At 57.0% G+C, this 12,754-nt stretch overlaps 1 protein-coding gene across 1 annotated transcript in view; it reads left to right on the top strand.

Moving 5' to 3' along the window:
- Positions 1–1,284: 1,284 nt before the first annotated feature.
- Positions 1,285–12,754, top strand: part of SLC16A2 (solute carrier family 16 member 2) — a 35,733-nt gene continuing 24,263 nt past the window's right edge. The window contains exon 1 of the mRNA XM_066333910.1: positions 1,285–1,612. Within this exon, the coding sequence (XP_066190007.1) occupies positions 1,285–1,612 (328 nt within the window). The remainder of the gene's footprint in view (positions 1,613–12,754) is intronic.

The following is a 12,754-nucleotide window of genomic DNA, read 5'->3' on the forward strand; positions in this document are numbered from 1 at the left end:
CGGCGCATCCCTGCGGCTCGGGTCTCGCCATCGCTCTCAGAGGCTGCTCAGAGCCGGGCACAGCCGCTGCTCCTCATCCTCTGCCTGGGAGGAAGCGGATGGCGATGGAGCTGGCAGTGATTTGCCGGCGGAGAGGCCGAGGAGAGGTTTTCCTGGCCGTAACCGCGTCTCAGAGCGGTTCTCCGAGGCCGGCGAGCCGCAGCACGTAGACAAAAGCCTTCCCAAGCCGCAGCCCGTGGCCGGGTGCTGCTCTCCGGCTGCGGGAGAAGCAGGGTGATGGTGCGGCCCTGCCGCCGCCTCCCTGCCGGCTCCGCACCCTGCCCTGTAATTAATATCGCTGGAGGTAAAGAAAGAGCAGCGGGAGGTTGGGATGTATTATTTTACTCTGATAGGAATCTGACACTGACACAGCCATTAGGGAAAAGAAAGAATAATAACTCAGACTTGGCATATACGAAAGTGTAAATACCTTCGGCGTGTGAAAAGACAAGCTTTAATATATTGGTGGGTTTGTAATTATTTATTGAAAGAAGAGAAAAGGCAGAGCTCGCTGCAAAACAAAGCAGAGGCGAAGGAACAGCTTCCAAAATCACTGGGTTTGGGTGGCCGGAGACGGCAGCGTGGGGGTGACAACAGGGGACAGCCCCGCCGCCGGGGTGATGCTGGCGGCTTCCCCCGGCCAGACGCCGGTTTGGTGCCACACAAACCCTCTCCAAACTTCCCGGGGATAAAGCACGCCAAAAAACCCCCACCGGGATGCCCTGCGCGGAAAGAAACTCATCCCCCCGCCCGCTGCTCGCCACCTGCTCGGGCGGCTCCGGGGGCTCCTCCGCGGGGCTCCGGGCAGCGGCAGCATCCCCCGGCGGGCCTCAGAGCCCCGCGGGCGGCTGCCGGGGGCTGTCCCGCAGCCGGGGCACGGCGCTGGGCTCGGGGGGCGGCGGCGGCTCCCCCGTGGCTCCTGAGGCCCCCCGGGCCCCGCGGGGGCGGCGCCGGCGGGGGCCCGCCCCGGGCCGGGCCCGCTGCAGGATGCGGCGGCGGGGGCGGCGCGGAGGCTCGGCGGGCGATGCGGGGCCGCGGCCGGGCCCGGGGCCGCCCGTGAGGAGGGCGGGGGGACGGGAGGGGGGCGCGGGCGGAGAGGGCGGCCCCCGCCGCAGGTAGGGACTCGGGGGGCCGAGCGGCGCGATGGAGGAGGAGGAGGAGGATGGAGGCGGCGGAGGGGAGGCGGGGAGTGAGGCTGCGGCAGGAGGGGGCGGGCGGGGGGGCCGGCCGGGGGGGACGGCGGGCATGTGGGACCGGCTGCGGGGCAGTCGGGCGGCGGGCGGCGGCCGGAGCGCGGCCGCGATGGCGCAACGCGACGAGAAGGTGCCGGCGGCGGCGGCGGGCGACAGCGAGCCCGGGGCCGGGGCCGGGGCCGCGGCTGAGCGAGGACAGAGCGGGGTCGCCGCGCCCTTCCAGCCCCCCGAAGGCGGCTTCGGCTGGGTGGTGGTCTTCGCCGCCGCCTGGTGCAACGGCTCCATCTTCGGCATCCACAACTCCTTCGGGATCCTCTACATGATGCTGCAGAGCGACCTGGGCGAGGGGGAGAAGGACCCGGCGCTAGAGTTTAAAACAGGTAGGGGCTCGGCGGCCGCTTGCCCGGGCCGGGCAGGGCGTGCGGGGGGTGCCCCGGGCAGGGAGCGGAGCGGGGATGCCCCAGCCGAACGGGGAAAGGTGTCGGCGGCGCTGCCTCCCGGAGCTGGAAGCTCCTTCTCGGCTGTGTTGAACCTCGATTGCTCCCTGCCCCCTCTATCCTCGTAGCCGTGGCTATATTTATCTCCGACGGCATCATGTGTTTCTAAGCTCCGATGTACTCAATTAAAAGTAATTCTGCTGAAAAAAAACACACCCTCGGCTTGTCCCGCTGGTCTTGGGGTAAAGCAGAGCAGCGTTGGTGAATCAGCTGCTGGGCGTGATCCACCCCCTATAGTTTTCTTTATTATTGTTCTATTTTATGAGCTTCAAGCTTTCTATCTGTCTGCCCTGTTGGCCGGGGGTGGCTGCAGGAGAGCATCTGCGCGGCTGCCACGCTCGCTGCGAGCCGCGTCCATTCAGTGGGACAGCCGGCACGGGGCAGGGCTGGCAGCGCTGTCACTGCGAGGGCGGCGCGGGGTCCCCAAGCACTTGACATCCCTGAAAAGCCAGATCCATGGGCTGAACGCAGCCGTGTGTTTTGGTAGGACCGACAGGCCCGGTTAGGATGCACGCCGGGTAGGGTTAACTTGGAGAAAAGGGATGTTTCTTGGTGCCAAGACCGTGCTGTTGAGGTAGACTTGGCGGAGGGGACGCCAGCCTGCTGGCTGGACACCGGTGTTGGGAGGCCCAGCCTCGTCCCAGGTCCCGCTATCCCCTCTGGAGGATTTATCCATCCCAGTGAGGGACACGCGTGGCCCACCTTGCTCTCATCTGCCAGGTGGAGACAAACGCTTGACGCTGAGGGAACCTGCTCGTGGTGCTGTCCTGACTCTGGATGGGATGTGGGCAGCAGCCAGGAACGAGCAGTGTGCCGGGGGAAGGACGAGTGCCAGGGGTGTGTGAGGACCTCAGAGCCTTGTTTTGGGGAGCAGCACTGCCCGCACTCCCTCCCTCAGCTGGCGCACGGCCGGCGAGTGCGGCGGGGAGCGCGCCAGGATGAATTTCATTACGGGATCCACCACATCTCCAATCCCAAATTAACTCCCTGATGCTCTGACCAGGGAAACGACGCGACCGTGTAATTACGGGTACTAACGGAGTGCCACAGCGAGCTGCGGACGTGTGGCCAGCTGTAATTAGGGTGATTGATGGGCCGGGAGTGTGTGTGTTGTGTGTGTGAGCGTGTGATGCCCAGGAAGCTCATAGTGTAGCTCTCTGTTTCCTGCTGCCTGCGATTGTATCTAGAAAGCCTAAGGCAGGGCTCTAAAGGTAGAAGCGGTAACAAAAGAAATTAAACACTGAGAGTTCTGGTGGTTTAAAGGCTCCGTGCCCAAGACAGAGGTTGTAGGAGTCAGCATCTGCCTTTTGCTCCTGCCGTCTATTTATTTAAGGCCATGACCACACAGAGGCCTCGAAAAAAGAAAGGTGTGTGGGTGTGCGAGGTGAACCCGGGCTGGCTAATTAAATTGCCTGGGTGACGAATAGATATGCATTTCGGTCTGGGCGCTTAATGAAGAGGCCGTTAATAACCTCTGCCGAGCCCGTGGCTCCGAGGTTGTGGTGCGGCGGTGACGGAGCCCATCTGCGGCACCTCGGGGGCTGCAGCTGCACTGGCGGGGGCTGGGGGCACTGGGGTACAGCCCTGGACCCCCTCCAGCCTTTCCTCCCTTGCTCTCCCACCCTTCCCCTCTCGGCGTTGCATAATTTCCCCGCGGGCGCTCGTTTTGCGTGCAAACCATAATCAGGAAAAATATCGTAGCGCCTTTTTTTTTTTTTATCCAAGCGCTAAGTGATACGGCCTTTCTGAAAAAGAGCGGTGCTGTCTGTTTGTCCTCCCACGTCCCTCTGGAGGCCACCAGCTGCAGGTTGGACCCCAGGGAGCCCCTCATCTCCCCCCAGCAGGGAGCAGGTTGGGGGGACAAGGATCCGCTCCTCGCTCCCACAGCGGCATCCAGGATGGCTGTGGACACGCCTCAGCCTTTTGTCTCTGCTCTCCGAGCACCTCCAGCTCTCAGGGAAGGTGGGTTTGTGTCAAACAGGAGGTTTTTTTGGAGGCAAAATGGGGAGTAATGCTGTCAGCTGGTCAGGCATCCCTTTAAAAATAGGGTTCTGTTTATGCTAAAGCGGGTGCTAGTCGGCACTAAACAATAGCCGCCCCGGCTATAATTATCAAGGTTTGTTTCTTGTTTGCATTGGTCACGTTTTTTCGCGTTTGATCTTGAGAAGCGCAGGATCCGTGGAGTTCAGGTCTGGGGTCAGGCTTTGAAAACAAACCCTGTGGCAGCGATGCATCGAATGCATAGGCTCCTGTCTTTAAAGAAATATACTGTGCTGCCTATGTCAACAAGCACGGCGGGCTGGGGCGGGCGGGCTGCTGCGACCACCGCGTGCCCCTGCCCCGCGGGACGCCTGTGCGAGGCACAGTCTGTGCTTTTCGTGGGTTTGTTTTCTTCTGGGGGGGACTGGAGGAATGCTGAGACTGGAATTAAAAAAAAAAAAAAAAAAAAAAAAAAAAAAGAATAATATACATGTGAGCACTTGGCCAGGAAAAAAAAAATAAAAATCCGGCTTTGTTGGAGAGGTGTTGAGTGATGCTTGAGGGTGTTTGCTGGGAGATGAGTGGTGACGTTTCTCTCGGGTTGTACAGGGCTCGTTCCGGTGCTGAGGGATCCGTGGATCTGTGGCTGTCCCAGTGCTGGTCGCACAGTGAGGGCTGACACTGAGCCAAGGGCTGGCTGAGCCATCCCACAGCCTCATCCTGCCCAGCTCCAAAAGCCCTTTTGAGTGGCAGCACAGTCCTGGTGAGCATTAAGTGGCCATTAATCCTCTTACATCAGTGTCTGCTCTGCCACTGCTTGGATGCTGCCCCAGCCCTGGGAGAGGGGACCACAAGGTGACCTTGTCCCTGACCAGGGCTGTGCCCTCAGCCAACGAGCCACCCAAGGGTCCCAGAGGCTGCTCCAGCTACCTGGGCAAAGCCAGGAGAGTGACATTTACACATCCTTGGTGCCGTGCCCGAGGTGTGGAAAGCCTCGGCGGGACAGCCTAAAAAGGCACGCAGATTTTGGTTTTTTTAAAAAAAATAAATCTATTTATCTTTTTCTTCTCCCCTCCTCCGCTTTGTGTCAATATCCCGGGTATAGATTAACTCTCTCTCCGCTTAATATTTAATGTTTTGGTGCCTGGAAATGGCACTGAAAGCATTCAGAGAGACAGCCTGAGGAGCTGGCTGGGTTTGGCTGCAGCTCCTCTGAGTGCATCCCTGTGTCCATCAGCATCCTGAGATCCGTGTGCGAGGATTTGAGGAGCAGCTTCCCCCCTTTAGTCTGGCTCCAGGCAGGGAGCAGAGGCTGCTGGAGCTGCCTATGCTTAGGAAAGCTGGAATGGTGCATGGATCACCGTCCCTGACTGACCAGATCCTGAGGCCAAGGCAGGGCTGATGTCACCTTTATTCCTGAATTCCCACCTGTCTCGCTGGGGAATTTCTTTGTGCTGATTTCACATCCTTAGGACAGGGGAGCATAGGTGGAAAAGGCTGGTTTTACTCCAGCATTGTAATGAAGGCCTGGTAAGAAAGAGCAAGAGGTTTCTTTTGAGAAAATAAAGCATTTCAGTGTTAACAGTCATATGAAAGAGGGGGAGGAGAAGCCCTGGACTCCTCTCTGGGCTGAAGAAGATTCTGAACATGGCCGGAGCTTTAGGAGCTGGGAAGTGAAATCCCAAGTTGAGGGTAAATCACAGAGTGCTTTGGGTTGGAAGGGACCTTGAAAATCACAACCCTCCACTCCTGCCATGGTCAGGGACACCTCCCACCATCCCAGGCTGATCCAAACCCTGTCCAACCCGACCTTGGACACTTCCAGGGATCCAGGGGCAGCCACAGCTGCTCTGGGCACCCTGTGCCAGGGACTACCCACCCTCCCAGGGAACAATTCCTGCCCAAGATCCCATCCAGCCCTGCCCTCTGGCAGTGGGAACACATTCCCCCTTGTCCTGTCCCAGTCCAGCTCTCCTGGAGCCCTTTAGAGGAGGGGGATGATCCCTTTCCTCAGCCCGTTGGCCACATCACAAGAGGTAATTCTTGGAAATGATCCCAACTAAATTGGGAGGGTGGGGTCATCATCCAGAGCTGGCACTTGGGAAGCTCCCGTGTCCTGAAGGTGCCACTGTGGTTGTCACCTTCTAACCCAAATCTGCAGGATTTGGAGCTTTTGCTGATTACCAGGGTGCTGTGCTGGCCCCGTTTCATAGCTTTATAGCCCAAGGGTGCTGTGGACCTGAGCATTCCTGGGGCCTTTCCCACATCCATCCAGGCTCCCAGCCCTCCCCATACCCCACAGAGGGGTGCACTGACACAAACAATATTTACATAGCCCAGGTGGGGATGTAAATCCAGCAAAAAGAGATAAAAAAGAGACGTTTCTCTTACCTTGCCCTGCTAGCTGGGGAGTACAAAGGGCAGCACAGAGCTTTCCCAGATTTCCTGGGGGTTTTCCGCGGTGGAATGCCAATGTGCCAGCACCAGGCTCTGCCCCAGCTCAGCCGCCTCTGTTGTGGGAGCTGGAGTTGGTGACTACAGGGAAACAGGGGGGAGAATTTTTTAGAGGAACTGAGTTTTTGCCTGAGCTGATTGCAAGGTGCCGTGTGAGATAAAGCAGCCTGAAAAGCAAACAAAGCCCAGTCATGTTGTTAAACCTGGTTCTTGGGGCTGTCGGGAGCGATTAAGGTTATTAGGAGGCCGGAGTGCTGTTTCTAAGGGAGGTTCTTGTTTTTTCAAGACTACAGGGGCCCTCTCAGCCTGCACGTTTGCCGTTTTAGTGATTTTTAATTTACTTTTAAGTGTCCTCCACTGACCAGCCAAGAAGATGTGAGGTTGTATTTCCTGGTGGCTATTTGTCCTTGAGTGGTGGCAGCCCCTGTGACCTCACTGTGGCCAATGAAGAAGTGGAACACAGAGTTGTGCGGTTGGTTTGGAGGTTTTTGGTCCTTTTAGTTGCAACTAAATAAACAAAACCACCTCCACTTTGTGGGGTTTGGAGCAAAGTTTGGATAAGTTAAAATTTGAAGGTGCTGAGTTGCAGCTCCATCACTGAGACTGGACCAGAGTAGGAGGAGGAAGAGGAGGATGAGGAGGATGAGGAGGATGAGGAGGATGAGGAGGAGGGATTGGAGGGTGAAGGGGTTAGTGCTGCAGATCACAGCGCCGGGATGGATGTGGTGGCACGAGGTGACAATGGGCTGTGATGCAGCGCAAGGCAAAGGAACCATTTCATTTCCTGGGGAGAAATCCACAAATTTGACAAGCCACCCTTTAATTTCCTTAAAACCCCTCAGCAGCTGGAAACCGCCCATCTGCTGGGATGGTTCTCATCCAACACCTTAAAATACACCTGACCCATCAGGTTGGGCCAAACCCTGTAGCTGGGAGGCACTCCTGACCTCGCTCAGTGCCCAAGGGCTGCCTGTGCATAGCTCACGTGGGCGTTGTCACCTGCCCGTGTCCCTGGGACAGCTCCTTTGCCTCTCTCCCTCCTTCTCCAGCTTCTCCAGACACGTCTGTCCACAGGGATTATCCCGCTTAGGAGGCACCACCGTCAATCACCCCATCCCACCAGTATCAGTCTTCCAAAAAATCTGGTGGTGTGACGGGGACCGTGAGGATCAGCGGGTGTGGAGCTGAATTCTCTGTTTGGGGAAGGAGGAATCACCCGGGTTTCCACCTCCCAGGGCTGATTTTTGTGTCCCACGGTGTGCACGGGGGAAATTCCCTGTGGGGCAGAGAGCCAGCCCCGCTCCTGCCTCGCTGACAGGGAGGGGACCCCGGAGGGACAGTGGCACTGCTGCTGTGCCTGGCAGGGTTTGGCACCATCCAAATACGAGCCCAGAGCAGCCTTTTGCTGTTTTATCCCATTCCCTGCCCTCAGCCAGCAGCAGGGGGGCAGCGTGGCTGGAGGAGGTGATACAACTCTTGGGGACATTGGTGGCACTTGGGGTGATGCCACGGGCACTTCCCAAGCTGTGCCCCCTTGCTGGAGACACGTGAGGCCCCACCCTGGCTCCATAATCAGGGAGTAGGTTTGAAAAAGGCCTTTAAGATCCCCGAGTCCATTTTGGGGTTCTGCTGGCTGCTCTCCAGGTGCCATACAGAATTTTCTGGCACGTCACCAAACGCCTCGGTCTCTCCCACTCACGTTTTTTTGGGAATGATCACCCTTCAGGGGTTTCTTATGAGTGGGTCAAAGCGTGGAGGAGGACGCCAGAATTTCCCAGCTGAGACAGAGGCCGTGCACCCACATCTTGCAGCTGGTGTTTTCCCTGAGGAGTCACTTCTCCCCGGATCTCCACGACCTTCAGCCTGTGCATCCCACGGCATCTCCATGGCAATGGGCAGCCAGAGGACTGGACACCAGCCCAGCACCTGAGCAAATACACCGCTGAACCCATCACAGCAGCGATCTGTTGGGTTTTTCCTTCCTCTTCCTCGAAAGGATTGATTATTCCCTGTCGGGGGCGGAAGGAGATGGTCAGGGAGATGGCGGGGGTAGGAGACGCTGCCCTTTGGAGTTCAGCCCTGCAGAAGAAGGTCTGATGGAGAGATGTGTGCCACAGCCAGGGGATGTTGCCGAGCCCACTGCAGGCCCTGGAGCTCTCAATTCTCCTCTCGGCTCATCCACCCCGAGACAGTTGAGGCGGTTGCAAAACCCCCGTGACGTGTGCTGGGAATTGCTGCAACACGCTCACAGGGCCCGAGCCATTCCAGCCTCTCCCCGGCACCTCGCACAACAGGTCCTGCCAGCTCCGGGACACGGCGCTGCCCTCGCGCCCTGCCCGCCGCTCTGCGGGGCTCTGGCCGCTGCTCCGGCCTCCCTGGGACACTCCTGCGGGCAGGGAGAGGGGCACAGCCCCGCATTCCATCTCCTGGGTTTCCCCCTGCCTTGTTCTTTAAGTCGTAGATCCCAAAAAAATTCCCTGATGCGCCAGTTTGCTCCGTGTCCTCAGCGTGTCCTTCAAGAGCTGGAGCGGGGTGAAACTCGGGGGAAAACCCTCAGGAAGAGCTGCCAGGGCACAGCCCTGTGCCCGTGGTGAGTTGTTTTGCTGGAACTCATCCCGGGCATCCTTGGCAGCCGTGCTGTGCCGTGCCGTGCCACGCTGGCCTCTGTGCAAGGAGCAGCCCGGCGTGCCCTGAGGAACCTGCCAGCCTCTTGTGGGATCACCGAGAGGACACAGCGGCAGGACAGCAGCCCCAGCAGCTCTTGGCATGCCCCAGGGGAGCTCCAGCTCGGGGGATGTCCCGTTCGGGAGCTCCCGGCACGGTGTCACAGTGCGGGCACCAACTGGGGACAGGGTTTTGGGGTCAGTGCTGCCACAGCAGCACGATTTTGGGAAAATCTCCTCTGTGAAACCTCGCAGTGGAGGACAGGAGCTCACTGAATCCCACATCTTTAGGATTTTTTTTTTTTTTTTTTTTTGGTTCTGAGTTTTTATTTAGCAGCTCGTGATGGGTTTTGCTGTGCCATGACTGGGTTGGACGGGGGTTGAGCGAGCTGCTCCAGTGAAGGTGCCCACGGCAGTGGGGCTGGAGCTGGATCTCTGCATCCAACCCAAAGGAAGGGACTGCAATTGCATTGCAGGATTCCCTGCAGAGCAGCTGCCTCTCCCGGGGCGGGCAGCCCCGCGTGCTCTGCAGCAGCTCAGGCGCTCGCTGCATGGGCTGACTTGTTGGGCTTCGCCCCGGGCAAACACCAGGGCCCTTCTCAGGGAGGAGAAACAACCCTACCACAGTGCCTGCAACCCAGGAACCTGCCCTGAGCACCCACCCTCTGCCCCGTCCTGGGGACCCGCTGGGCTGGGGACCTCAGGGTGTGTGCCCATCAAGCCCAGGGGTGTCCCCAAAGGACATTTTCTTGGTCAGCTCAAGGCAGGCACCGAAGCAAAGCTTTTGTTTCAAGGTCTTGGCCTCAACCTCGGCGCTTCTAGATCCCGTGTGTGTAAAAGGGAGACAAAATCCTTCACTCTCGAGGGGATGTGGGTGTTTGCCAGGGAGCTGGAGGGGTTTTCTGCACAAACCCTGTGCAAAGTAGAGAGAGCTCAGTGAATAAACCTGGAGCCCACCGAGGTGGGAGTCGCATCTAAAAGCAGCTCCTTCGGTGAGGATTGTGCCTCCCGTGCTCCGTCTGGTTCGATTCCGATGGAAAAGTATCATCTGTGATTAAAGATTGACGGTAATTACATAATGGGCATGCACCAGATGATGCCCAGACAAGCTCCCTCCTGGGATTTCCCAACTTTTGGAGTGTTTGCAATCATCCTAAAGAGCTTCCTCCTCCCAAGGAGTGGGGAGGGGTAATTATTGATTTTATGGCAGCACCCGGCACAAAGCTCAGCAGAGTTGGGCTGTGCTTGCCCTGATAGCTCTGGGGCATGGTCGGGCACAAGAGATCCATCCCCCCAGCCTTGCAATGGCAAGAAAAATGTCATAAAATAAAGGAGAAAATAAAAATAAAGGAGTAAAGCCGCTTTTTTGGATCAGCCCTGTGCTCACGCCGTGAGCGGTGACGAAAAGGCGACGTCAGGATGTTCTTGATGGCGGGCCAGCCATTAATCCGTGCATTTTAGCAAAACCTGGTTTGTGTCTTAAGATTTGTGGGAGCGGGGACAGCTGGGGGGTGTGGGGAGCTTGTCTGGGATTAAACCTGCCTCAGAGCCAAGCACGCCAAGCTTGCAGGCCCGGGGAGAGCTTAATTAAAGTCAACGGAGAAGGGTTTCCAAGAAAATAATACGGGGTTTTTAAACGGGATATTTTTGTTCTGGGCCCAGAACGTCTCCTTTTTCCCCTCTTCGGTGTCAGCTTTAATAAAACAAAACGAGATCTCCAAGAAAAACAAATTGGAGCTCTTAAAAGGCGCTGCGGAGATAAAAATCAGTAACAGTGTTGCTGGTAACACCTTGGGTTATTAAAAGGGAAAGAATGCTAACGATGCAAATCGCATGGGCCCTTTCTTGTGGCTGCTCCCCGGCGGGAGCCTGCCCACCCTGCCAGGGGACACGGGCACTGTCCCCTCCCCTGGCCCCTGGGGCTGCAGGGCCACGGCGGCTTTGTCCTTTAGGGCCAGGGGGATTGGGGCATGTTTGGGGAATGTTCACCCAAGGAGGAGTTTGGAGTTTTCTTTGCCCCAGGTTCTGGTGCCAGGTCCCCAGGGTCAGGAGCAATGTTGAGGTCAAATAGTAAAAAAAAAGTGGAAAAAATGGCAAGGATGAGGTTTTAGGGGACAGCAAACCTTAAACCGGCTGAAATCAGGGCTGGTGCTGTTGGAAGATGCCACAACCCCTTTAGAGCTCCTTTAGAAGTGATGAACGTGCGAATGGAAATTGCGAATTGGGCTTTCTATGGCCTGAGAGCAGCTGGGTGTGGCTTTGCTCCTCATCCCAAAGCATCAGGCTGGGAAACTGGGGTCACTGCCTCTACATCCAGTGCCCCGATCCCACTGCTACAGCTGGATCCCACGGCAGGATCTGCTCTCACAGCGCCCTGGGCCCTGGCAGGCTCTTCCCAGGATGCTGGAGCAGGGATGTGGGAACCACTGGACTCAGAGCTGCTCCTTTTACTCCGTGTGCTCCCATCCTGGCCGGGGCTGAGCCTGCTGTGGAGCTGGGGATACCAGTGGGGCCATGCACAGGGGTGATGCCGCTGCCCCAGGAAGCTGCTGTAGGGTCCTGTCCGTCTGTCTGTCCACAAAGCAGGGGAATCCTTTGGGACAGGGTGGCTTTAAAATGCCCATGGTGAGGAATTCGAGGCCAGCTCCAGCTTTGCTGCTGTGCCCAGCTGCATCAGATAAGGCAATTATAGCTTTATCACTTAATTGCAGAGCACAATAATAAGAGTGGTATCAGGACTGGCCACTTCCAAGGAGGAATATCAGAGGTATTGGGTTCTTATCTTTTTTTTTTTTTAATATAAACTCGTTGGAGCCTCAGCACTGGTGGAGGTTTGAGGTGTTTGTGAGGCTCCTCCTGCCTGTTCCCCACCATTCCTCCACCCAGGAGAAAATTCAGCATTAATTAAATGCTGTTCTGTCTGTCCTGATGCCAGGAAAACTTCTCCAGAGTCGGTGAGAACCCAGCCTGGGAGGGGAAGGGGTGAGGACTGACAGGGATGTTGTCAACGACTTTGTGAACAGCTTTTTCCCTCGCACCTTGGGAATGAGATTCCCATCCCTTGCAGGTTTTTCCTGTCCTGCTCAGCAGGTGTGGGATGCACGCTCATGGGGCTGATTCTGGGGGTCTGGATGCCCTTGGGAGGGACAGCTGGGAATGAACCCTAAAGCCCTTTGCTCCGGGCAATTCCCCTCTCAGTGTCGTGTGCGAAATGCTCCACCACTGCCCTGGAACCCAGATGGGAAAATGAAAAGTTTATATTTGGCAACTCTTCCGCAGCCTGCTGGGGTGGTGTGGGAGAGGTGAGAGACACTGGCTGCGATATCCAGAGCTCTGCTTGTCTCTGACTCACGTGGCCTCAGTTTTCCACTCTCCCTTTGGAACCGCCAAGGAGGCTGAGCACTCCCAGCGTCAAGATTTGGGGTGTTTCCCCACCCAAACTGGCCTGGCTGGTGCTTTTTTGCCTTGAAAATGGGGATTTTCAAGACCCGGGATGGGTTTCTCACCGAGAATTGAAGTTTTGCCTCCCTTGTCCTGATGTCTGCAGGGTCAGGCAATAAAAACTCGGGTGGTCTAGGGGCAAGGGATGGTGTTACAGGCTTTTCCCTGGGAGAGCTGGAACTCCCCTGGGATCTGCATTTTAGGAGAGGAATTTATTAAGGGAGATTCATATAAAATCCAATGCGTTGCCCGAAGCTGAGAAATCATGGCAGATTTTTTTAAAAGCTGTTTTTTAAACTCTGCCCTGCTTCAGTTCATCAACCAGAGCATGAACCAAGGAGCCTGGAGAGGAGGCACTTCAGGTCCTGGTGTGACCCCTGCGCCTGGCTGTTAACTCCTGCTGGCCCATCCTAATCTCCATCTGGAGATAAGATTAGCCCCAGCCTGCTTTTCTGAGCTCGTTTCCTTCCCTTGGGACAGCATCCTT

Source organism: Sylvia atricapilla, chromosome 21, assembly GCF_009819655.1.
Source record: "Sylvia atricapilla isolate bSylAtr1 chromosome 21, bSylAtr1.pri, whole genome shotgun sequence".
NCBI classification, from domain to species: domain Eukaryota; kingdom Metazoa; phylum Chordata; class Aves; order Passeriformes; family Sylviidae; genus Sylvia; species Sylvia atricapilla.